We start from the raw sequence: 27,640 nt of genomic DNA, 5'->3' as shown, positions 1-27,640 counted from the left end.
ACCTCGCAAAAGTCAGGGCCGAGGCTGTCGTGTCTTTGTGAATGGTAGAGGCCATGTGTGGAGGAGAGAGAGAAGACGCATGGCTGTAGAAGTGTGTGTGGGTGGGCGAATGACAAAGTGCAATATATTCTGTTTCTGTATATTGTTTTGTGTGTCACTGTTTATTTGTATGCAAATTCATCCTTGCGTGCTTGTGTGTTGCTGCATTGGGACATGGTATTTGTTGTTTTATTCCTTTTTTATTGGATTGTGTGTAAGTATTTTTTTTTTTTCTACGCCTGTTTCAACTCCTCCTGACGTCACTCCGGGGTCAGGCTAAAGGAATGATGAACGCGTCATTATCTCACAGCATTGTGGGAGACGCACCGAGAACCATCTCCCACCCTGGGAAGGTCATATTCATTTCATTTTTTCATTTCCTTCCAGGGCCATCCCAAAGAGACACTATCTGCTCCCGCAAAGATGTGATTAAGCTTCCAAAGGCAAAAAAAAAAAAGAATGGCTTCAGTATAATTTCCACATAAATTGAAGCCACATGGTAATATTGTATTTAATGGAGTTCTCACTTTCCTTAGCCCAATTTAATGTGAAGACAATCTGAATATATTAGATGCGTTTGCACATTAGGGATCTAATTTTAGCTGCATATCCAAAAGGTTATGGTTCATTATGGAAGAAACCAAGCAAGTCGTATCACTCATTACGAAGCTTGGGCCATAATCTGATCCGATTGTTTGCAGCTGGAGAAGCCAAGGGCTCATGCCACGTGGATGCTGAAAAACGAATTCGCCTGTAAACAGGTTCGAATCCCTCTTCCCATTTACATTTATGGCATTTGGCAGATGGCCTTATCCAAAGCGGCTTACAAGGTGCTTTCATGTTGCCATCAATGAAGTACAGTTCTGGTTCACTAGGACTCAAACACGAATACAATCATTTTATTTCACTCTGTTGTAGTGTTTTCTTGCATAAATCAGACTACAAGAAAGTTACAAGTTAGTCTAAGTTTTCTCTAAAAAGTAAGGTCTTCCCACCAAGACCAAGGCACTTAACCCTGAGTTGCACTGAGGGTACTGTCCAAAAAATGGAAGTGGGATTTTCTATGTGTCTTCTATGATAATGTATTTATTGTTTTAACCATTTGCAAGCCAAAACTATTAATTATACATATCACTTATATTCAAAATCACACATTGAGAGCATTTATGAGATGCTCTTGTCCAGAGCAACCTACACTAGTGCTTTGTTGTCCATATCTGAACTTCATGCTAATATAGCTAGGCTTAAATCAACCACTGCTGTTCAACAGAGACTATAAGTTACAAACAATCATAGCGCAAAATATGTCCACAATGTGAGTGAATAGGCATTAACAGTCGACACACTGCCAATTACCATAGAATAGTTGCCTAAAAACAGCCTTGAACTATAAGATTTAGGGCACAATTTTTTTGCAATAAGCACAGTGCTACATGCAAAGCGTGGGGCTCTTTTGCTAATGTCAGGTAAGCACAAAATTGTGCTCTTTATTAATAGACTGGCAAAAAGTAAACGCCTTAGTCCCACAAGCTTCGTGAAATTATAACCATGCTTGGCACCTCACAACGACAAGCTTATATCCCGCCCACGTGACATTGTGTCAAATGTCAGCACAATCAATGCAAAAAAAATAAACAAGCAGCTTGACATTCCCCAATATTGCAATCCCTTAACAGGAAGCTGCTCTGGAACGGTGCTCCGGTTAAATTAAATTCTTGACTAGGACGCTAAATAAGTGCAGAGACCCCTTTGCAGCTGTACCCTGTTAGCGGGGCCTTTTGTGTTGCAGACTCGGCGCCCGAATGGCGTGACATAATTTTTGCTCTAAAAGCATCTCCGCCGGCTCAGGTCACGCAGCTCGGCGTTCCAAACATTTCTGCCACTTAAAAAACCCTCCGGCGAGGCTGCGGCGCGACATTTAAGCAAGTGCAGCGCTCCCTGTTAAGGTTACCAATTAGACTGCGATTCTCCCCTACGCGCCTTTCCGAGTGGGCCGCCGGTCGGCTGATTGGCTCCTTTTATGCCCCGCTAACCGAAGCGAACAGGAGCCCGGAGAGCGCCAAGGTCAGTCCGCGCGTATAACAGATAGATCTACCAAGGGAAACGGCGAGGAATTCGAGAATACGACCGAATCCCCTCCACCCCCTTCCAATCACCTCTACTCTCCCTCTCCATCTCTCTCTCCGTCAAGGACATTTGAATGCAGCGCGACGAAGCATGTGCAACACGCTCGGCCACTTAATGAAGCCAGGGAAAACGGAATGTTCCGGAATGAAGTCGAGGTAGAAACGTGCCATTCACGTAACCCCCGAACGCCCACGCCAAACATATGCGAAGTTACGACTCCTCGCTCCCGGGCTGCTGGAAGATGTGTTCGGCGGGCGCAGCTGCCTTGGCAACTGCGAGGACGGTTTGCTTTGCCACCCACCCCTACGTAAACTAAAACTCGAACCTTATCGGAAGACTACCTGCCTAGCCGGTACAACCCGGAGAGCGGACGTAACATGGCCGGTGGAAGCGGCCTCGTAATCAGAAGGTCGCCGGTTCGAAACCCAATCCGCCAAGGTGCCACTGAGGTGCCCACACGCTGCTGCCCGGGCGCCTGTCATGGCTGCCCACTGCTCACTCAGGGTGATGGGTTAAATGCAGAGGACACGTTTCACTGCGTGCACCGTGTGCTGTGCTGCTGCTCAAGCACTTCACTTTCACATCCGAGCAGAGGCACAGCGAATTGGAGAACATGCACACACACACGCACAGGAGAGTGACAGTTTAAGGGGGGCGAGTTGAGTTAAGTGAGTCAGTAACGAGGGAAGCGGGGCGTCGGTGGAGTTCTAAAATGGACCGTGGCCGAGACGGGAGGGTTGACTTTCACTCGCCGGAGCCACGTTCATCGGTTTAACGAGAGGCGCGGGCCATTAGAAGAGCACCGGACCGGTTCCGCTCTGTCTGCCAACGCCCAGAACCCCGACCGCCGGGCACTCAAGCGGCCCGACGCCAGGGTGCTCGCACAGGCGCTCGCCGTGAGTCAGAAGGGAGAAGCGAAGGTGAAATCCGCTTCCCAGAATCCAGCCGCGGACTTCCCATAAGAGATCGATAGGCTGGACCTTACGCAGCGCGGGCCGCCAGATTTACGACACCGGCTTTGTGGCTCTGGTGAAGGTCATTTTTCCTCAGAAGGAACATGAAAATGCTGTTTTTTTCCTCTGCAATGTTTCTCTCTATTCTGGAAGCGTTGTATAAAGCAAAGCACACTGAACGTGGTCAGCAGTATCAGGGTCCCTATTTTGCCAGTCATAATTCTCGCATAAAAACACTGATTATCTAGCGATGATCGTGTTAGAACACTTGTGGACAGGAACTGGACAGGAACAGGAACTGTGGGTGTTTTGGACAATTTTGGACTGGAACAATCAGGCACATTATCCAGCAAGGCATTCATTTGCAGACTTTGCGTGCTGAAAAGAACGGGTTTAAATTGTCCTGGATGAGGAAGTAGGGTCAGTCATTGCCATGGGGTCCTCGGTTTCTTTTCATAAAAACATCATAAATGCTCATCTTCTGGGTGACAGACATAAAGACACTGAAAGAAACAAGACAGTACTTTTTTCTAGCTTTTATCTACTTATTTGACAATAGGATATATTAGATCCTGCACTATTACACCCAATACAGCACATGAGAAAGAATAAAAAATAACAATGATAATTTAATGACATTATAATTGACATGGAACGTATAAGACGTTGGATACTGAAATAACTATTGGGATACTCTAGTAGGGAAAAGAATGATAAAGAAGGAGAATGAGTGTGTGGAAATGATGTGTGTGTGTGTAGAGGGCATATAAAAGGAAGTGATCTATATAATCTTTTAAGATTTTGACCGTCATTTAGAGACGTTCAGGATTTATAGTGTCATTGCTGCTGTCCCCCACTGAAATGACATGGTTATCCATTACTCGTTAACATTATCCTCCCGAGGTCGTTAATGATGGATGACATTTAGCCGTGCAGCGACACAGAGATGGCTTTGCGGTTGTAACATTAAGTTTATCCTTGATTTACAATGTGTTCAAAATTGCCGGGTAATTACGATACGCAGTTGTCCGCTGCTGGTCTTTTGAAAGTTTCCAAATGTGTACTTTCACCCTATTTTACCACCCCATTCATCTAAGTCAAATTTTTCTTGTCTTGTTGTCACAAACACAAGATTAATGGCTTTTGCGTTGCACATGATCCAACCTGCATGTCCAGTAACTGAGCTGGGGTTAGATTCCTGCAGAGCGAAACAAATGTCCAATAGTTCTGTGTTTTCACAAGAACTGTTTGGATAAGAAAGAACCCGCCTATCTGACAAAATGGGCTCATTCTAAGGTCCCTCAAGACACTTAACTCTAAGTTGCTCCAGGGAGACTGTCCCTGTAACTACTGATTGTAAGTCGCTCTGGATAAGGGCGTCTGATAAATGCTGTAAATGTAAATGTAAAAATATGTCTCCGAATCGAAAGTCATGTGACCAAACACGTCACATCCGACTGAAGTGAGACTTCAGTCAGCTCGCAAACTTTGAGAGAATGAGAGAATGGATCGGATATGTTGCTGATCCAATCCATGTACTAATCATTTAAATCACAGCTTTTTGCGTTCATGTAATCGCACAGACTGACATCGCAATTACGATTGCGTTTAGATTAATCGTGCAGCACTAATTAAATGGTTGCTCTTTGCATTCCAAAATAAATTCATTGATGTTTTTGCATGTTTGACAAAATCTGATTTTATATAGTCTCTTTAGATCGTAACTTGATTAAGCATTAATGAGAGATGTTTGTAAGAGTCACTTTGTGTCCTTATTCAGATAGATTATGCTAGTGAGTAATACGTTAACATTTCAGATGGTCACCTGAGCAAATCTGATTTTAATGCCTGAAAAAAATGTGTAGCAAAAACGATTCGCTTATAAATAATTCATTTGTCCGTGTCGTAATACCTGTAATCGCCGGTGAAAGCGATGACGGGTGGATGGGCCTGTCTGCCTGAGTGTAAGTGCTAAAGAGTCAACATCACGGTTAATTCAGGGTGAAGTGAGAAGCAGATTAACACGATTTAGTGTGTTAATGCAACATGAAGCATTTTAACAAGATTTATCGTGCAGCCCTGCTTTAGCGTGGTGTTTACTGTCATCTCTGAAGAATGTCTCATCTGTTTAGCCGGTGGCGTTTTTGCTCCGCTCTTCAACTTTAGGCCTGGGTCTTTGTGCCAAGGCTAATCGTTCTCCATTTAGGAGCTCAGTTGGAGGATGCCGTTTCCTAACCTGTAAACTGTTGAGATTTAAATGTGATTACAGCCCTTGGGGTTGTTCTGCAAAACGTCTAATACCTATACCAATAATAGGATACAATCAATCAAACTGAAGGAATTAATTAGCATTAAGTTAATTATGATATTGTCTCGGAGCATTATCCCATGACAGGCCACCAGTCATTTGCAGAATTGCACCAGGGCATTAATGTTCACATAACTCACAATAATGAAGTGGTGTTTTAAATTCGTAATGAAGACTTAATTAATTCCTGGGCCTTTGCATTTCAGTCGAACGCTGTGATGAATTAGATAGTAATATTCGCATTTGTGGGTCATAAAACATAAATACGAATGAGTGTGACACACATGTATGAAGATCCAATGTGCATTCCAGCATGTTTAAACACAACTGAACTGATTCTACTGTTCCTGTTGGTTGAAGCATTGAAGGGTCACTGACAAATCAATGGAAAGGGATTGTGAGGATCACCTGAATCTTTTTATGGTGTAGTACTGAAGGTATTGGTGTCTTCCAGGAAGAAAAACCCATCTATGGATCGTGCAAGTCACTGAATCTTGTGATACGACCTTCATAGATGCTGGGACAACAAAATAACCATTGGCAAGATGAGTTCCTCAGATTCTGACATAGAGAACTAGAAACTAGAATGTCCTCTAGCAACCAAGGTATAAACCAAAGAAAACCAATGGAGGACAAGTGAATTGCCCCTTTAGTAAGCGTCTCCACCAGCATCATGCAGGAATGGCGTTTTGATGGCGTCCACCCCCTCACCACCCATTACATGTACGCCTTTTATCAGACGCCCTTATCCAGAGCATTCAGTACTTAGAGGTACAGTCCCCCTGGAGACACTCAGGGTTAAGTGTCTTGCTCAGGGACACAATGATAGCAAGAGGGGTTGGAACCTGGGACTTTGTGGGCTTCTGGTTCACAGGTGACTGTCTCACCCACTAAGCTATTTCCACCCATCCAGGACGTTTGGTCAACGTAGTCTGGGTGTGCGTGTATCTATGTGTGTGTGCGCGCACACACACGCAAGGGAGAGCATGAGTGAGAGTGACTTGCCCCAGGCTTGTTTTGACCTCTATTAAAGATTTACGCTCTTCACAGGGGTACTTATTAAACCCCAGGGCCCCCTTTATGACGTTAACTTTCAGCTTGATTGTAACTGTGGGGGAGATTAAAGGCGCTACATTGAAAGGTCTTTTAGCTATTCTAGATGATTGATCTTTGCAGGACCCTTTGATATTGGAGCTGAGGGTCCCTTCGCTCCGTCTTGCTGGCCTCATGCCCCCTCGCTCCTGCAAACTGCCAACTCGCAATGCCAATCCAAGTGTAATTACAATGCATAGTTGTACCCTCCTTTTTCTGGTGCAGCAAGTGACACAAGTGCTCAAATAGCAGACTGCAATTTATAAAGAGAAGAACCTGCGGTGATCGTTGGTCTTTCTTTTGACAGCCAGATACAGAATTGCTGAATCCTGCAGATATCACCCATCAAGGAAAAACACCCCCCCCCACACAATCCCTGATATTAAAGCCTTACATTACCAACATCATACCATTAACAGCAGCGTGGGACCACCACCCGCTTACGCTGATCACGACTAGGTCGTTTGTGCTTGGTTGGAACCCTGCTTAGTGTTGCTTGGTGGGATATGGGTACCTGTGCAGTCGCACTTTCCTACATGAAAACACTGAGAACACTGACTACAGTACCAATACATCATACTGATGGTCCCGGGCCCGTGGGGGGAACCTCACCATGTTCAAGGGTTTCTTAATTGCTTTCTGCAGGTATCTACCGCTTTATTGTTGCAGATCATAATTTCTGTACATCAGACCACTATGCCCAGGAGTTTATTATCTCAGTGAATCACACTGAGTGTGATTTTTTTTTTTCTTCCTTTCTTTTTCCATTTATTTTTCCTAATGGAGCCTCCTTCACCATTTTGTGTGAAGGGAAATAGATCGTCGCTGTTGGTATTGATTTTCGTAAGAGTTTGTCGGGAATTTGAAATTGCTATCAATGCTTCATTGCATTCATGGTGAAATATTAAACTTTAATCAGGGGTTGATCGGTGAAAGTGAAAATGTTAAGGTGATTTACTGTGTTGTGGTTAAGGTGTTTTCTTCATCCAGCTCCACCGGGCCTGTCGGGCTTTTATTGGATGCTTTAGATGGCATGCGAAACCTTGGTGTGGCTGCAGTGGGGGCCAGTGGTGGCCTAGCGGTTAAGGAAGCGGCCCCGTAATCAGAAGGTTGCCACTGAGGTGCCACCGAGCAAAGCACCGTCCCCACACACTGCTCCCCGGGCGCCTGTCATGGCTGCCCACTGCTCACTCAGGGTGATGGGTTAAATGCAGAGGACAAATTTCACTGTGTGCACCGTGTGCTGTGCTGCTGTGTATCACATGTGACAATCACTTCACTTTCACTTCACTTATTTGTCTGCAAGAGGAAATGATGGCAGTATGACAAAGCGGAGCAGATGCGGTACTTTGTGCAAGAAATGCGCGGTGGCCCAGAGTTTATTTTGGCGAGTGACCCAGACCCAGATCTTCGGAGTTAAGATAAGTGCAGCCCATGCTCTCCTTTTTACTCTTCAGTCTGTGCCGTGGCACAGTCTCAGACAGGAACATGTTCAAGTAGACTGGCACCTATGATCATCACCCTGGAGAAGCTTGCTGTTATATCACAGTCTCCGTGGTCTACAAAACCCATCCCAATCAGAAGCATGGATCAGAGATGGGCTGCTCAGAAGCATTCACTTCTGGTGTTCAGACAGGCCTCGTGTTTTGTCAGGGCATCCAGTCAACATGGTTGTGGGTTTGAAAGTGAAGTGATTGTCATTTTGAAACACTCCAGCACAGCATACGGTTACACAACAAAACGTGTCCTCCGCATTTAACGCATCACCCTTAGCGAGCAGTGGGCAGCCATGAAAGGCAAGCAGTGTGTGGGGACGGTGCTTTGCTCAGTGGCACCTTGGTGGTTCGGGATTCAAACCGGCAACCTTCCAATTACGGGCCCATTTCCATACGCGCTAAACCACTTCTGCCCAACTAAACTCTCTAATAACTCGACTGAACTCTCAGATAGCTCTACTAAACTGTCCAATAACCCTGAATGGACAGTCAGCAGAAGCTCCTGTGGTCCATCCAGCTGCATCGCCTGAAGACTGCGGCTTTCAGAGCTGCCTTAATGTACTGTCGTTCCGTGTGATGAAGTACGGAGGCCGCCGCACCGTGGTTATTGCAGCCATTTTCCACTTAATTACTGCCGTGGTCAGCGTACACGAGTGGGGCTTTCGGGGCACGTCCGGTGCATCGCGCGGCACGTCACGCCGTTGTTTCCCTCTTAATTAAGGAGAGCGAGCGGCCAGTAATTGCAACGAGGGACACCGCGGGCGTTTCTCGCAGCGTGACAAATCTAATCTAACGGCTCCGCCACTGACATCACGGACCGACCCAGATGCCCTCTCCATCTCCCCGCCTTCTCTCCCGGCTGCGGCAGGTCAGCGGAGATCCCCACTAATTCAATTACACTGGCAAAATGAAGAAATATCATTCTGCGTTATTTACTGATTATCCACGTAATTACTTCGCGTGTGAGAGGTAGGGCTTCCGGTAAATTTACTCCTCTGCTCTTACGTTTCGGTCGGGGAGCAGTCGGAATGTAAAGAATATGTATGACATGCAGCCCTGAGCCTCGGTGAATACGTGCTTTTTGGAGAAGGCTTCTGTTTATTTATGCATATAGGGGTTTTGCTGGGTTAGGCTCTAGTCTTTTTTTTTTTCAACACAAAATCAATTGGGAAAAAAGTCGATGAATTATTCACGATTAAATACTATTCTCATCTGAATTGGCCCCACAGCTCACTGTCCGTCTCCATCTTTATGTAGGGCTTGTCACCGGCAATTTGTATTGCATTGTTGTGGCAGGTCAGACCGCACACAGGCACTAAACAGAATGCAGATGTGTTAATTGCATGCAATTTCTTTTTTGTTTATTTAATTAAATAGTTTTTCTCTGAACACCACAGGCAAAACAAAGTGTTAGGGATTCCGTTTCATCTTTCAGCCCTGGTTGTATCTCTATAACAAAATAATGAATAATTATTGCAGTTAAGCGTAAGTTAATGTTGTCTGGACCACAACAGGGCAAAATAAAACCTGCGCTGTAGGTCTTTTACACTAAATCACCACCTAGTGGTGTTTCCTCATATGACAATGGTCATCATTAAAACTTCTCTTCGATCACATCTACGTCCATCGTAGCTTGCTGATGTGTTGACTATCTTCTGGATTAGACGCGATGCATAAAAAAGGCATCAGTCCCGAATTTTGCTCTGTCTGTAAGAGCGGCGTCGCATGCGTTACACGCCTCCACTAAAGCTAAGGAAAGCCCTTTTGTGTGAAGCCCTGTCTGCTTTGATCAGCGGGGTGATTCCATCTCAGTGGCAGGCAGTTCGATGCCTTTCTATTTCTCCCTTTTTTTCGAATTGCAGTGACTCACCATCCCTTTGAAATTTTTCCTAATAAAAGGCTATTCCGTGCACAAATGCTTCCATTTGTGGTGACGTGTGTCAAATATAAGCAAATAGTTCTATACGAATACTGTAAATTCTAACAACAGGCAGTGGATGTAATGCTGACACTTCACTCATACACATAAACACAAAAATTCTTTCAATATATAAAGTTTAATGGGTGTGTGTGTGTGTGTGTGTGTAGGCCCTGGGTCCGGGTTGGGCTCCAGCAGCCATGACCCTGCTTCAAGAATAATGGGGTGATGGAATGTGAGTGAGTGAATATAACTGGCAGCAGAAAATCTGAAACATCAGGGTCTTCATTACGTACATCAAGTTCAGATCTGCGCCCTTCAGCTGTCACTGTATGTTTATCGGGGTGGCGCGGCGCTATCTGATCATGCTTCCTTTCCACCCCGTCAACTTGGTGCACGAGTGAACTCGCTGCTTTGGTTTTAGGCTAACGTCAGGCAGATTTGCTTAGCTTATCTTAATTAGCTGTTCTGTCGCTAAGATGCGTTTTGGCAGCGATTTTTCTGAATTTAAGAGTAGGTGACGGTCGTTGAGAGATGCGTCTGGGGGCAGGAGGACTTTCGCATATTTGCTACGGTGACAATGTCAAATGTTCCTTTGTCGTCTTGAGAGTCAAATATCATCGCAGAGGTCTTCTCGGCCACAGGGTTTTATTGGTCAAATCCAAAGTGAATATATTTAAATAAGAAATAGGTTCGGTTTTATGTCGAGGATTCTCTCTGACTCACCAATGATGAGGAAGAATTCTAAAAAATGAATCTGTTCTTATGTCTGAAATATATTTTTTTCTCAATGCATGCTAATAACAAAATATTATCACACTCACATTAAAAAGAAAATTCCAGTTCCCACACCCTCTCCCAAACAAAATCTTTCTCTCTTAATCCCGTCTCTTTTGAAGAGCTTGTGAGCACTTTGTGTCTCCACTGTTCTGCTGCTGTATAGTTTTCTGTAGTATAAGTGTGTGTTAATTATTCAACACCGGTTCTTTTGACGGGTCTCTTTTGACGGGTCTGTTGACCAGTGATCTCGGTGTTTGGTTAAGTTTTCAGGAGGGTCAATGGGATGCAGACACTGTTGTGTGTGTGTGTGTGTGTGTGTGTGTGTGTGTGTGTGTGTGTGTGTGTGTACCAGTTTAGGAAGCTGTTGTCACAACTGATGAGATATTGCAGATCTGTAGAGTTCTGCCGAAGAGTGGAAACTATTCCTTTCAAGAGGATGCGTATGAACGTGTGTGTGTGTGTGAGTTTTTCTACTGTTATTACTTTGACTAACCCACAGGCAAGGTTTATTAAGTCAGTTTACCTGCTTGAGCCGAATTCTGTATAGATATTGTAGTCGATAAAAGTTATTGCAATCTAAGTTTTGCAATCTGAAAATCAATGAGGCATTCAATGTAATTTAAATGTGTGTTATTGATGTAACTACTTGAAAAATGCCTCCTTCCTGCATATAGCCTGTACCGAAATGTCACTTATTAATTTTTATTGATTTGCTCTTTTTAAGCCATTGATTAATTGTTTAATTTGCTTCACCAGTGCAATGTAATAAAAAAGTCAGGCACTGAAAATTGGTTTGATGTTGGATGTTATATAACTTGGTCAACTAAACTGAATGCATGAAGATGCACACATGCACAGGTGCGTGGGAGCTTTTTTATCCGGATCCCCGGCATCCTCAGCCTTACTAGAGGCCCAAACTAAAAGTGCAGGACTCACTCCAGGGAAATAAATAGAAAGTAATATCCTCTCCAGAAGGCCTTGCTACCCTGCCCCCTCCTAACAATTACAATATATCTGACAAAGGCGCAGAGCCCAGATCCCTGGCCATTTCTGCCGAGGTGCCGGCTGTCAAACGATGGCAGGTCTCATATAAAAGGAAGCAAGAATGGCATTAATACAGTCTTATTGAATATAAAACCGGCCAGACAGTAGAGCAACAATCGAGAGCCCTGCTGAATGCCAGCAGACTCTGCACAGTCGGGACATGAGTCATTTTCACCAGAAAAGGAAAATGAAGACGTTCCTGCTTTAGTTGTTTTTTTTTTTTATATATATATTTGAATATTCTAAATGGTTTGTTATGTGAAACTGCAAAATTGAGAGCAATTTATTTCGTTTCCCCGCCAACTCCTTTATAAATTACATTTTTAAGCAAAGTACTACTTTTAAATGGAAAGTTGGCCCTGTGGTATTTTACTTGAACTTTAATAGACCTCAAGGTGCCCACCTTAGTCAGGTGCTTCTGGTGGTATATAGAAAGACGCAGCTTTTGCAGACATTCCAAATGTCATGCGGTAGATATCATCACACAGCTGGTAATGGAGGAACCATCCACTGCTTTTAACATAAATATGCATTTTTAAATATGTATTTATTAAATGAAATCTCATAGACCGACTCTATACTCATTTTGTAGATACAAACATGCATTAAACATACATGACGTGTGGGAACAGCTGTTGCACTCAAAGATCCATGTCTCCTTTGCTTGCAAAAGAACATTTTTTCATATTCATTTGTTATTATAAAACCGTTGTATTGTATGATGGGGAATCAAAAACTTAAAATGCTTCCATTGTCACATGAAGGGACGTTTGTGTAGTACATACAGAACTGTTTGGAGCTTCTTTTTTTTTTTTTTTGAGAAAAAAATACTTACATCCTGCAACCACATTTCGTTACCAAGAATATCCACAGAACACAAAAATGCTTTATAATTTCATTTTCTAACAAAGAAGCCTCTGCTTATTGAGAAACTTTCAACAAAAGTTGCCCGTGTCGGGCTAATAGATAACAACATAATTCAATCACAAAGTATCGTGCAAGTAAGCGATTGAAGTTCTCACTAATTCTGGTGTTGACAAGGCAAATTTGAGATTCGAGGTGATGGTGAAAAGTACCGTTAACCTGAACGTAGTTATTTCTACTGTATTTTCCGTACATGATACGATACACATTTAAGCCAAATTGCTGCATGTAGATTTCAGTATTTTCACATGGTAACCGTTCCCGTAACAGAAAAATGCTGGGATCAGAGGTACTGTGTATGGTTTAAAGGACATAGTGGTTTAAGGGGCTGCAATCATTTGGCGGCCAAGGCTTTCTTGATGCATTTGGGAAGAGCCGGCCGGCCTCCGTCAGGCAGACAATGGCGAGCCGACATCACTAATGCACCTCAGGTCAGCCCCACAGACTCCTCTGCTTTTAAGATAAGATAAGTAAGTGATTCAGCTTTGGCTGCAGCCGCGGCGAGGAGAATCGGTCGGAGTAGTGAAGTGGCGCGGGCTTTAATAGCTGCTTTTATGTCCTTGCAGCACCCCCAGCACCCCCCTTTTGTCATCCAAAGCTCCGAGACGCCTTGACAGTGCTGTTTGCTTTCTCAGTAGTGCCGTCCGTCCGTCGACAGCGGACCCCTCTTACTTGCTTTCAGACCCTCCCGAGGTCGTTTGCTTGCATTTTCATAAAGCAAATTAACAAGGCTCTTTGAACCTTGAAGAAAAACAACAGCTTTGATGTCCAAGATATTCTCAGGTATGAAAAAGGGAGAAGTGGTCTCACAGTAATTATGTTCCCATGCCATCATTAAAGCAGAATTATTCATTTTGGCTCTTTTGGAGCTTCTCATTCACTCCGCACAGTTTTCCCCTCTTCTTGATAAAGGAGTGATCATCAAAGACCCTTTTAAAACACCAGTTGTATCTAGTATGGCATGCTGATGATCAAATGCAGACAGGAAATCAATATCATCTCTCTGATCAATTTTTGGGGGGCTGTTGCAACATTTAAAAAGAAAAGCAAGATATCAGATATCCAAATATGTAAGCTGAAATAAGCCCTCGGGGAATCATATCAGACACTCTTAAGGCTTTGGCTCATCTAAAAGATATTCAACAGATAATTACAAAAAAAAAAAAAACACTGGGCCCTATTTGAAACGTGGCAACCGGCGCTGCGCTAAGCGTGCCGCTTGTTCTCCTGCATCTCAGCACCTACGGGAGATTTTTCGAGCAACATCAGCATCATCATCCACCACCATCAAAAGATGGGTAGGCCTTTCGGAAGACTGGCGTCCATCCTGCTGGTAGAGTCTCTACACACTTCCACTCCTTATGGGCCGGGGACGTCCTGAAGTCTGCCGTCTCAGATGTGCGCCCTTTGCCTTTTCCGGCATCCAGCCGTGAGAGCTGCGTTTGAAGGCCAGGCGCATGCTAAACATCAGCTCTGCTCGCGCCCGGCCCGGTAATTGTGGCAAGCGAAGAGACGTGAAATATTCACCGTGACCGCCGCGAGGGTGCGGCATGCGGAGGCCGGGCTAATATTTACTCTGGCGGCCCCGCCTCCCTGACACAGGGGAAGTACGCAGAAGCGGAAGGGATTGGCTAATTACGAGGGGATGGAGGAAAAGCTGGAGAAGAATAGAAAGAAGGGTGCGAGATGTGGTGGGCTGGGGCCACAGATGGAGAAAGCGAATAAAAAAGGGAGGAGGGAACGGACTGCGTGCGCTAGCAGAGCGAGAGAGAGAGAGAGATCAGGTGCTGGGCTTGAATTAGGAGATCCTTTCATCGGCCCTCTGGAAGAGGCAATTAAAAGCCAGGACGGGGGTGAACAGAGTGTGATGGACATGATCCTGATGCGGCGTTAATTATAAATGTTTGCGCAAGCTCCCCCTCGGTGAAAAGGAAGAGGAGGTTCGCAGAGGAAGGGGAGGGGGGGGCGAAGTTCTTGGCTTTCGGAGAACGAACAGCTCGGGGAGATCGAAGGGAAGGCCTGTTAACCCCCATTAGCCTCCTCCTTGTGTGGGGACTTGCAGAATACAAATCACACACTTGCCATTGCGCCTTCGTCTTCAACTCCTGGTTTTCTACTGCCGCCTTCTTCTTTTTTTTTTGAGGATAGAATCGCTGACAGAGCCAAGGGGGGAGAAACATGATTGGCAATGTGGGTGATTTCTCTAATCAGATGTTTGGAGCCGATATGAATATTTGTCTTGAGAGGTGTTATCAGTCTCGATTGTGCAGCGGAATATGAATTTGGAAATTGATATGCGCTATGGGAAATCTGTGTCCTCGCTCCATCCTCTTTCGATGGAAGACAAACAAAAATATATATATATATAAAAAACATGGATCAATTTTCTGCATCGTAACAGTTTCTAATTTCACTCTACACATGTGATGATTGAATTAAACCCTTTTAATTCCAGAAAAAAATCAGTATTGCTTCCATAATGAGAGCCAGAGCTTTGGGATTGAATTAGGGTGGAAGCAAAATTACCAAGATAGACCCCCTGAAGAAACAGAGGTCCTTTCATCCCACTTTCATTTCTGTTCTACCTCATAAAGGCTCAGTTTGAACACACCTCTGCACCACGAGCCCAATTTCATCTGCAATTTTTATGAATGTAGCTCTTTCAGGGTTTCTTAGTCACCAATGAGAACAATAATTCAGCAGAAACTCTTTCGTCACTGATTTGCTTGCAATGCCAGTGCCCATAATTCCTAAGGAGCCACTATTCACTTACACTATAATTACAGTCATGTTCATCAGTGTTGTTTATCATGATTTTTGGTAGGTCTCTTGTTCTTCTCTGCCATGCATTGAAGTTGATGTTGAATGGCAGCTTGTCAAGATGATTTTGGTCCTGGGTCAAAAAACATGGCGGCCCGTGGAGAATTGCACAATGTGCATCACTCCCCATTGTTCCAAGCTGGAATTTGCCTTTTTTTTTGGCAGGGGCTGGGAGGGGTGGGGGTTGCCTGGTAAAGCTCACATGCCTCGAACTTCTGGTAGTCCTGCGTTCGTCTTTCAACCGCCTGAGGATGTTCGAGCGCTCCCCTCCCTGAGACTATAAAGTTAATCTTGCGGTTTATTGGATTGGAACCTTCGAGGTGAAACTCGATCTTCATCACGTGGTCCAGGACATGGTGGACTATGCCGGCTTGTGAACTGCACGCCACCTCGATTAAGATCTCCGGCCGTGGCGGCAATTACCCCAGCCCCGGACCGCAGTGACGACAAAGTGGGACTGTCAGCGGCCGCCATCCAAGCCCAAGTCCCCCTGTCGATACGAGGCCCTTCTGCAGATAAAGGGAGACACGGACAATATATCTCCTCTACAACGTCCTTCCCTCCCCCCCTTTTCCTTTTTACTGCCTTGTCAACGGCACTTGCGCCCCGCCCGCCCCATCGCTCTCCTCTGTAAATTAAAGCCCACCCTCCGCCAATCACTCCTCGCCATCGAAGGCTTTGTCAGTCCACCAAATAAAGGCATGTGCTGCCAGTGTCAGTATTGCTTAGCCGTCAAGGCGATTCTTTTTTTCCCCCCTTCTTTCTCTACGCGTCTCCATTTTCTCGGAATAAATACGGCGATACCCGAGTCCCGGCGATCAATGCCGCCAAACTCCTAACGAAGAATGAAATTCCCTGCCGCGGGGTATTTCCACACGTCTCTCCTCCTTGACAAATTTAATCGTCTCCTCTGTTTTTTTGGGGGTTTTTTTCCACCGTACAATCCGAGCGCCGGTGTTAAGTAAACGGCTGAGGACCCGTGCAATGGATACACTCGTGAGTGGGTCTTGACGTCAGCGGACGACCTCAACGTCGGAGCCCGGTTTTCGACTCATGCGACGAGGGTTTCAACTGGCTTCGTTCGCCGTGCCAGTCTGGTGATGGGCGATATTGCGCGCCAGGTGTTGTGTGGGCACAGCCAAGGCTGTGGACTGTTGGAGGTGCAGCCTGTGCCAGCGCTGAGGTTGGCATCCAGCAGACTGACGCCTTCCCTGTTGATTCAGAAGCATTTGGCTCCGGCAGGAACGCTGGGCCCGAGCCTGTTTAGGCTGATGCTTTATGATTAGTCCCTGAGCTGCACTATAGCTTTCTAGGCATCTGGAGTAATAGTCTTTGGCCAATGAAGGACATAAAAGCAGTGGTGGCCTAGCAGTGGTGGCCTAGCGGTTAAGGAAGCAGCCCCATAATCAGAAGGTTGCCAGTGACACCAAGGTGCCACTGGGGTGCCACTGAGCAAAGCACTGTCCCCACACACTGCTCCCCGGGCGCCTGCCAGTCACTTTCACTTTCATATGCAAATATTTCTGAAATTGGGATCTTTGCTGGGATTCACTGTATCAATAAGCACGTTCTCTCATTTGGAGGTTCTTTCATTAATTCATTCTAAAAGGCCTGGGTAAAAATTAACAATATTTTGTGACACCGTTTCAGGACATCATTGAGGTTCTGGCTTTCAGAGGTTGGATTAGGAGGTTGGATGGATTGATGGGGGATGGTAGTAGCCTAATGGGTTAGACACTCGCCTATGAACCAGTTTATCACAAAGTCCCAGGTTCAAAGCCCACTTCCTACCATTGTGTCCCTGAGCAAGACACTTAACCCTGAGTTTCTCCATTCATCGCCCTGAATCATGCATGGGTTATAAGTGGTTAACAATATGCTTATTAGTCTTGTAATGAATATATTTATAAGGCAGCGGTTTCATGAGAAGGAACCAATGATTTGTAACCATAGTGACAAAAAAAATGCGACATTGATGGGCTGGAATTCTGTTTTGGCATTTGATTCTGCTGAAGAGGGTGGTGGTGGTAATTATGTATTGGAATCCAGTCTATGCCATTGGAAACCCACTGCAATTCATGGTAATTAGTTTGCAGTCACTGAAAACATTTCCATTTTTAATGCTAAGGAAATGGTTTTAGATAGATGTGTTTTGGCAGCGCATTTTGTCCGGGGGTTATAAATATTTCTCCTCCACTCATAAACTCGACACTGTACACTGTACATTAAGCTCGTTGTTGTTTTATTGTTCTTGCGGTTGGGACGTGAATGCCAAAGACAGCACATGAATTTAATCAACGCATTAGTGTTAAGGGTCGGTAGATATGATATTAATCAGCGTCAGTCTCATGAAGTCAGCAAACAAGGCTAAAGACAATGCAGATCGTTCTCAACTGTGCAGCACGCTTCCTGTTTTTTCAGCCACGCGGCCGTGCCGATGTGTATAATAAGGGCTGAGATGCAGAGTCGACTTTTTAACCCCCTCCTATTTCATAGATTATGTTTTAGTTTGAACTGAATTAAAATCCAGTATGTAATCCGCTCGTGTTTGTTTTCCCTCCTAATAGAATTTAAATAACAGGAACGAGTCCCATTTCCTCTGGAAAGAAAGTGATTATCATAGGTACTTAAGTAGAAAATTGATTTGCAATTGTGTCATTGCCTCAGTGGCTTCTTGTTGGGCCCTCGTATACCCAGAGAAGGGAAGCGAGGGAGTCGGGGAGCGGGGCAGAATGTGATTCAATTTCAGATGATAAAAGGAGCGCTTCCTCGTGTGAATTGTGCTCGCTGTCTGGTTCTCTTCTCCCTTGCTCTCCCTCTCTGGCAGATGTACAGTTTCCTGAAAGTCTGCTACAGCCCACCATTGTGCTTGCATGTGAGGGGCTGTGCGTAGAAGAGGTGGGGTCACCTTACCTTATGGACATCATTCTGTCCATGTTGTCAGCTGTGTAAAAAAAAAAAAAAACTTTCTAAAAAGTTCTAATAAAAATAATCTTGTCTAGTGCCCCTGCTGGCCGGCAGCAGTATACAATTTATCCGCAGTATATAATTTATCCGCTCCGCCCACTGAAAAAATAGCCTTTTTCCTGTGTTTTCACTCTTCTATATTTCCATCCATAGCACCAAAGCACTGATTTCGACCAGAAATAAAAGGGTCCAGATTTCTCCCGCTCGCGGTTTGTCAGTGCGGAGTGGGCGTTTGAAACAAGTCACACATATTACCGGAATAGGCTGTTGGAAGCCAATTACTCATCATTCGTGCAGATCTTAGTCCAGGGGATTCATACCCACCTCGTATATTCACACATTCTGCATTACTGAGTACATAATGTCATTGCATACCTCTGGGATCACACAATTAAAAGGTCAAACCTGGAAATATCTGCATAATGGACGAAATAGATTTTTTTTTGTCATTTTTGAGCTCCCCTCCAGACAAATCTCCTGTTTGGCTCCTCTGGTCATGACCGAAAGAATGTTCTGTGTGACATTCATTCCCCAGCGGAGAGGAAATGCATTCCTATTATTAATATTTATCATTTGTTAACTTGGTGGATGCTTTCCTCCTGTGTGACCTACATAGCTGACAGATTTTCCCCCCTGTATCAGCAGTACTTGCTGCACTTGCTGCTTTTTTTCGAGGAGCTATTTGGGTGAATCGCAGCATGGCGTGTACACCACATTACACCTCAGCCTCCTTTTTTGGACCACTCATTACGTTTTTCAGACATCTCGAATTTGCAAGAATTTTTCCACATATTGAGAGGATGACCAGAGATGCTCGCCTGGTCTGACCTTTTAGCAAGGAAACAAGAGATTTGTAAGCAGCCTGTTTTTTTTTTTTTTGTCTTCGCTGTAATTCTAGAGCTGCCATTTGCTTCCAAAAAAGCACCCAAGAATTTGGTAATTAAGCCCAGACTTGCCCTCTCTTGTGGTTCCTAGAGCCTGAAAAACAAACGGGCTGAGGGAAAAAAAAAAAAAAATTGTAATGAACCAAAATGAGTCAGTCCCACTCCCAACACCCACATGCAACGCATAAGCAAACTCGCCGCTGCCAGGCTAATTGTTTGTTGAATTGATTTCTGATTTAATTACAGGGCTGTAGAATTAATTTATCCTGGGCTTTTCTTAACAATAGGGCAGCATAAAAAAAAAAGAACAATGTGCTTCTACAGTTTAGGCAATCTGACTCCAGTGATCCCGATTGCTAATGTGATTGCGTTGCAGCCTATTGAATATCCGCCCACTCGGATTTCTTTCTTAAAGCTCTTAAGCATTTCGGGTTGCTTCCTTGCCGAAGAAGGCGAGGAGAGCAGCCACCACGGGTTCACCGCTTTTAGATCCTGATGCTCAGTCTAAGCGCCTGTTCATACAAAGATGATGGGGCGGACCTGGAAAAGGCCACCGGAGGCAATCAGACTGATCTGACGTGAGAGTGGTGCCACAGGGTCAAAGGTTAACAAAGGTCAGAGCTTTTCGACACCCCTCTGGTCCTGCCCTAACACATCCTACCTACCTTTACTGCCACCCGTCCCTTTTGAGCAAAAGTTCACTTCTTGTTAAATCTGTAGGCTTCAGAAAGACTTTGGGCAACTGTGGAACTTTCCAGACTGGAGTCCATTCGCCCAAAGCATACTTGCTCATTACTTTAACACTCCAAATAATGGTGCTGTCCCAACTGTATCACAATCTCTTACATACTGTATATCCTGGAAGGGAATGGACAAGCACAGGGGTCTCCAGCCTTCTACATGGTAACTGACCAGTCTTCCAACCCTCATGTCACTTTAACGGACATTTCAAGTCTTCAGGACTGATTGAGTGATTATGGTTGAACCTGTAGTGACCTGTAGGACTTGAGGCCAGCACAATTGTAAGAATTCCGATTGTGACAATGTGTGCGATGTCGAGGAAACCCCCAGCAGGAATTAGCAAACAAGTCGTGACATTCCTTGAACCACTTTACAAGCTCATACAGGTGGAACCTGTCACTCTTTGATGAATGGCGTCTCCCTGCAGTGTAAGGTCAGCGTCCACATGCGCTGAAGGTCGGTGAGACAAAATGCTGAGTCCAACCGTTGCGACCGTGGTCCCGGGTCTCATTTCCCATCCAACATGCATGGCTGCGAGCGGGAAACTGTTGAGCAGTCACACTTTCCGAGCTCTTTTGGGAGCTCCGTTTCGCCCGGGAAAAATAGTCCTAATGAGGCCAGGCACCGAGGTGATAACCTAGATCATCTGCCGATGTGAATTCCCGACATCTTCATGACACCCGCCGAGGGTTCTTCTTGCCTTTTATTAAAGACCACTGGAAATGTAAGGTACATTTTCATCTTTGTAGGGATCATCATTTTTTTTGACAGGTTTCTTACAGCATATTAGAGAGGAGACAGTATGGATGGGAAAAGGAGGAAAAAGCACTTTTTCACAATGGTATTATAATATTGCGAGGTTTTATATCATTATCCTGTAGGCTGTGAGGCGAACGCTGGAGAATATTCTTTCGTCTGCGGTTGCTTGGTTGAACCGGACAGCATTATTGGGGTAGACAGAAGTAGTTGTTCTCCCAGAGCGAAGCACAATGCAGCGATGACGCGCTCGGGCTAAATAAGTTATCGTGCCGCTATTTTTAAGACGAAGTGCAAATGCAGTAATCCAGAGAGCCAGAGCCGAGAACTGCCAGCGCAGCCACATCAGGGAATACGGCGCTCCCTTCATCTCCCTGCCGGCTCCTCCCGGTTCTCTGCATCTCCTCCGGCCACGTTGGGATCCTTCTTTGCGGTATTCCAGGCTACTTCCGTCGCTAGTGCTACATTTACACAGTTAGATTAACAATTGCTTATAGAGAATCTGTATTGAAGAAGCGAATGAATTTTTTAGTCAATTAAGTTGTCAGCAGGAGAGTCGGGGGCTGAAACAATCGCATATCTGGCAATGCTGCTCTTTGCACGTGTGATGCATTGGGGCAGTGGTGGCCTAGCGGTTAAGGAAGTGGCCCCGAATCCCGAGCCACCAAGGTACCAATGAGGTGCCACTGAGCAAAAGCACCGTCCCCACACACTGCTCCCCGGGCGCCTGTCATGGCTGCCCACTGCTCACTCAGGGTGATGGGTTAAATGCAGAGGACAAATTTCACTGTGTGCACCGTGTGCTGTGCTGCTGTGTATCACATGTGACAATCACTTAACTTAAATTAATTTGTTTATTGCAGTAATTAATGCTAAACCACCATTATGTTTGAACTATAGGCTTTTCTTGCATTTTTTTTTATTTAAGGTTCAAAATGTCAACACAAAGGCACAACTTCCAAACTACTACTAATAAATTATTTGTTTTAATCTGCTTTTATTTAATTTAAATGATTTTTTTTTTCATCCCCTGTAGGTTGTATTGGTTGAGGCACGGTTAGCAGACAGCCAATTCCATCACTCTTTATGGCAATTACTATTTTTATGAACGTTTGCTTATTTGTTCATTATGTGCAGCCCTCGTGAAATCTAATGACTGGAATCAGTTTAAGATTAGCTGAGGAGTCGTGACTGAAAAGTGGATGATGAATAAGACGTCCCTGTTTGGTTGGAGCGTGTATATAATAGCACATAATGGCGGGTCGTTCATCACGGCCGAAGCGTTCGCTTTAACAAGGTTAATGATGGCGCTGTAGCGCTGTGACGTGTGTCCCACACCTCGGGTATTCGTCTTTGTCGCGGGCTTGCAGGACCGGCCTGTTTCTTATTCACTCGCTGCATTGAGAGGAGCAAGAAGAGGGTGAAATAGAGTGCACACACACACACACACACAGACAGGCTTCAAACCCTGAAAGACCGAAATAGAGTTTCCAGTGTGCACAGACTGTGGCATGTTCAGGAGAGAATCCTGCAATGCCAGCGCTCCTTCATCCCCCACCCAGCCCTGACTCCGCTGCCTTAATCCGTCGGAACGGACCAGCTTCAGCAAACCGTCGGCATAAACAGACTTATTTACTTTATGGGGTTATGCTGATGAGGAGTTCTGTTTAGGAACAAAATGCAACTTGCCTGCTTTTGTTTGTCGATGCGAAATCAGGGCAGGAAAAAGCGAAGGGAAACGCGCGAACCACGGAAGGGAATAAGAACGGCATGGCCTATTTAAACCTATGGAAGGAAGGAAAGGGAGCGAAGTTTGTTAGTTAATTCGTATCCACGCTCAGCCTCTCTGCTCCAGTCGGTCGTGTGGCGTTTGCCCCTGGTTGAGGAAATTAAGAATGCGCTTTTTCATCTGGCTTTTGCACTGACATGTTCCGTGTCGCCCTGGTGCTTTTTTAAAGAATGGTCTGACCATTTTTAACACTCACATGGAGGGAAAAAGGTGTGCTTTACTCTTTTTCTTCCACAAATACTGTGATGTTCGTTGTGCAGTAGGAGTTCAAACTCCCATGTCCAGCTTTTCAGGAATGGAGAATTTAAAGTACAATACTGTATTGTTGCGCCTTTTGTGAATAATTTGTACATCAAATATCTTGTGGACAGATAACATCTAAGTATGCAGGAGCTACTTTAGCAAAACAGGCACCATTCTTAGTAGAATTCATAGTGGATGGGTTCAATCGTTTATAATAAGTGTAATATAATCAATCAATTGATCGTCTATAATAAGTGTGTACCAATTGAGCCCATAGCACAAATGTACAATTTTGTGAATGTTGTTATATAAAGTAAAAAAGGAATAAATCTGGTTTCATTACAGGGGGAAAAAAAATTATTGTTATACATATCTTGCCTACTTATTACCATGCTTCGCACAAGGATTTAGACACAAGTGTGTGTGTGTGTGTGTGTGTGTGTGTGTGTGCGTGAGTGTAGTGGCAGCGATGCTGTTGAATATTAATGCATGGCTAGCCCCCAGCTCCACTCTTTGCCTGAATATTCTGGTCTCAGCACCTCGAGGACCCGTTCAAGTGCCTCTCCTCTCCCCGTCTGATGTCGTTCAGTCAAATCCATCATCTCCCTTTTCCACAGAAAAAAAAAAACAAAAAAAAAACAGAAAGACAGAGGACTGAAAGAAAAGTCTTTTGCACTCGTTCATTGTGTGGCACGTCACGCTGTAATAATAACCACTTTTCCTTTTTTTTTTTTAAGTGGAAGCTTAAGAGTCTGAGAGAACGAGAGCGATAATAGAATAGACGCTGTACAAAAGTGCAGACAGTGCACCTCAGTTTCCACTGGCTTCTACTCCGTCAAAGACATCTGGACATGGGAGATGCCACGAAGGCTTCATTCCATTCGCCGAGTTTTATTAAAACTCTGCTCAGGGATGGAGGAGAAGGGTGACTTCATGGTAGGAGAGAGCAAAACGTGTTGACTACCTTAATATCTTAATTGTTGTTTTAACCATGCGTGAGCTGAAATTATAGCATAACTAAACATATATTTTGTCCAAGTATTCACTGTCTTAAGTAACCGCATAGACTACCGCACAACGTGCATTGCAAGCTCGTAGACTTGCATGGTCAGCGTAGCGCAAGTTAAGCTAGCTGAGCTTCCTCAGAATGAGTCAGCAAACAGCGAAAAGGGATAAAAACTACCTTGGCGTCTCTGTCGTTCAGTTTAATTGCTAGATGTATACTGGGAAGAACTGGGGAAAAAAACTGAATGCAATTTCAGAGGCAACAATGGCAGATCGCCGTCTTCAGAGTCTCCACGTACAGTACAGGCCAAAAGTCTGGACACACCTTCTCATTCAATGTGTTTTCTTTATTTTCATGACCATTTACGTTGGTAGATTCTCACTGAAGCATCAAAACTATGAATGAACACATGTGGAGTTATGTACTTAACAAAAAAGGGTGAAATAAGTGAAAACATGTTTTATATTCTAGTTTCTTTGCTCTGATTACTGCTTTACACACTCTTGGCATTCTCTCGATGAGCTTCAAGAGGTCGTCACCTGAAATGGTTCTCCAACAGTCTTGAAGGAGTTCCCAGAGGTGTTTAGCACTTGTTGGGGTCCAGCTCACCCCAAACCATCTGGATTGGGTTCGGGTCTGGTGACTGTGGAGGTCAGGTCTCCACTTTTTGTTAATACAAACTCCACATGTGTTCATTCATAGTTTTGATGCCTTCAGTGAGAATCTACCAACGTAAATGGTCATGAAAATAAAGAAAACACATTGAATGAGAAGGTGTCCAAACTTTGGCCTGTGCTGTACGTGGAGATGGCGATCTGCAAACCTTTGATGAAAATGGTTTGCCATTGTTGCCAATTAAATTTTTTCCCAGTTCTTTTTGTTCATATGGCGAACATTTGCAATGAAACGTAACAAAATAACAGGTGTGAAGGTTCACTTACTTAATGTGGCTAAATGTTTGGACAAGATTCGTACGTCAGTGGGATTCAAGACTCACAAACTAAAGCGAGGCAACATCCATTGGGCATTCTCCTCTTTACAATCCAAGTGAAAAATGTGTCAGCAACGTTTTAATGTGCAATGATTTGCTGTAGAATTTGCTCAAAATTGTTTAACTGGTGATTTTTAAATATAGTCTATTTATCATTTGTTTCATGAAATATTGTGATGAAGTGAAACATTTCATCCAGTCCGCCCTGGAGCAATTCAGAGTCGAAAGCCTCAGACACGCAGTCGGTGGGGATCAAATTTGTGACATTTTATGTGGTTTACAGGTTCGTAGGACAGTTAGTTAGCTGCTTTGCCCACTGTCGGCAGTATCGAAGTCCCTGCGCTCGAGGTAGCTTCACTTCTGCAGGGACCTCTTAGGATTTATTACTAAGGTGTTTAGGAGATTAGTGTGTGTGTGTGTGTGTGTGTGTGTGTGTGTTGCCCTGAAAGCATGTGAAGGTGGTCCATGGTAATTAATTTTAAGTGCTATGAGCCCATTCCAATTTGAATCACAGCAAACATTGCAGCGTGGCAATTACATTTCCACAGGATGTGTGTAGGGTTTCTTTAGGGTAGATATGGGCGGCCTGGCTGAATGGTGACTGATGCCACCGTTATTCCAGCATGAACGGTGTGAGGACTGCAAGGTTCTTTTTGTTGGAACAGGCCTGAATGCCACTTTAGACATCCCTCGACTGTCATTGCCCATTATGTGCCATGGCTCATATTTTTTTATCCTTAATGTGCAGTTGTCACCTGTCAAGTGACATTTTATCTTTCTAAATTTCTCGGGCCGTCTTTTTTTAAGTTTTTTGATTCATACTACTAATAGGTACATTTAGTTTTCTATATGGTTGTAGGTACTTGGACAGATGACCTTCTGGACTGTCTTGGTTATTGGTGTGGCCAATAGGGGGCAGTATCCCTGCTGTTTGTGAAAGTGAGTGTGAATTAATTGATTGTCATTGTGAAGCACAGCAATCGCAACACACGGTGACACAACGAAATGCGTCCTCTTCCTTTAACCATCATCCTTGGAGAGCAGAAGGCAGCCATGACAGGCGCCCGGGGAGCCGTGTGTGGGGATGGTGCATTGCTCAGTGGCACCTTGCCGGATCGGGATTCAAACTGACAACATTCCAATTACGGGTCCGTTTCCTTCCTACAGGCCACTGCCCGGCAACCCAATGCTCAGGCTCAGGTACAGTGATGGGGACAATCCTTCAGGAAAAACAATGTGAAAGTGAGGTTTTGATCCGCTGAGGATCTACAAAGATCCTTCTCAATGCTGAATGCTCAATGATCCACCTCATAGCTGGTATCTTCAGACTGAACTGGTGCAAAATGGCTGCCACCTTATCATGCTGGGCTGGGCTCCCCTCAATGTCTATTCAAAGCAAAGTTTGTGACATTGCACAAAATGAAGTGAGTATCTCTATAAATCGTTAGAAATGCAGTCCACTAATGGTGGTTCTTTCTCTCTCTCTCTGTGTTCCTTCCTGCAGCGTCTCTGGAGAGTTCTCCGTAAGCCAAGTGCTCCTGAAGATGTCATGTGATGCTCCGAACAGACTTCCCTAGCAGCCCCACCTACATCTGTGTTCTGGAGACCAAATCCCTGCCTCCTCCTCCCTCCTACGCTACTTAGCCTCCAATGTCCCACCCCTTATTTATCTGTGGTATACTTAGTTCATAGCTATACTTAGTACATGGCTATACTGCTATGCTATGGCTATACTACCCACAATCCTCCACTCCACGCGAGGATGTCAGAACCCGGGCAAGTCGAGGAGAGCTCATCTGTGTGGACGGAGGACGCAGTCCACCCCATTCCCTTCCTGTCTCTGAATATTTCAGGCGTAGCACTTTACTGTCCCATCCTACCTGTCCAATTTGCGTCTGTCTGTCTGTCCGTCTGTCTGTACGTCTGTCTGCATTTGCAGCTTAGCATGCTGTCTACACACATATACACACACAACAACACAGAGTCGCGTAACAAGGAGGACAATGAATATTTAGTCTTCTATCTCCGTCTTTCTTTTACCTCAAACAAAGGAACACTCATGTTTTCCATTGAATTTTTTTTTTTTTTTGCCCTTCAGATGACTGTCTGCTGTGATCTTCGTGCTCGCTTGGTTCAGTGGTGATCGTCTGTTTCGTCTCTGTGTGTTTGGGGTTCTTGTATTACTTCTCAGCCCCCCTTGGGCCCCTAAAATGTCAGTGAACCTCATTACTGTGACTCAGACCTAGGTGTCTTAAACAAAGGACTCGCCCCCTCCACCGGGGGTGCCGTCACCCCCGAAAAATCCCCTTGTGTGTCCTCACCTTACCTGTGAAGCCAGGCATCACGGGAGTAGGACTCCTTTGTACAAAAAAAAAAAAAAAAGAGAATAAATTGAAGATAAAGGTCAGGCGCCGCTCAGAAGATCTTGCTGCTCGAAGAACAAATGGACATTCGCATTCCGAAAATGCAGGAATTGCAGGAAGGACGCGACGTTCGAACTGCCTTCCGATGGAGAAATGTAGTCCCCGCTGCTCATTGTCCTTTGTTTTACTCTTTGTGTACTGTTAATGTGAAAAGGCCGTTCACTGTTAATGGCAGACCGTACGTTAACTTACTAAAGCACACTAAAGAACTGCAACCTCCTGCCGTCGCTTGCCCGCAGTCACATGTGTCTTAAGCTTTCGCGGACGGCCCCGTTTCCAAAAGTAGCGGTGGAGCGGCAGGCCCGTGAGTGTAGCATTGACAACAATTAACACCGACGA

At 44.7% G+C, this 27,640-nt stretch overlaps 1 protein-coding gene across 3 annotated transcripts in view; it reads left to right on the top strand.

Annotated features, from left to right (window-relative positions):
- samd12 (sterile alpha motif domain containing 12) overlaps positions 1-27,260 on the top strand; it is a 56,061-nt gene extending 28,801 nt beyond the window's left edge. For all 3 annotated transcript variants that reach the window (XM_028964182.1, XM_028964180.1, XM_028964181.1), the window contains exon 5: positions 26,383-27,260. In XM_028964182.1, the coding sequence (XP_028820015.1) occupies positions 26,383-26,405 (23 nt within the window). In that variant the 3' untranslated portion in view covers positions 26,406-27,260. The remainder of the gene's footprint in view (positions 1-26,382) is intronic.
- The last annotated feature ends 380 nt before the right edge of the window (positions 27,261-27,640 follow it).

This window comes from Denticeps clupeoides, chromosome 20, assembly GCF_900700375.1.
Source record: "Denticeps clupeoides chromosome 20, fDenClu1.1, whole genome shotgun sequence".
Classification (NCBI taxonomy): domain Eukaryota; kingdom Metazoa; phylum Chordata; class Actinopteri; order Clupeiformes; family Denticipitidae; genus Denticeps; species Denticeps clupeoides.
This window is presented reverse-complemented; position numbering and strand designations above follow the sequence as displayed.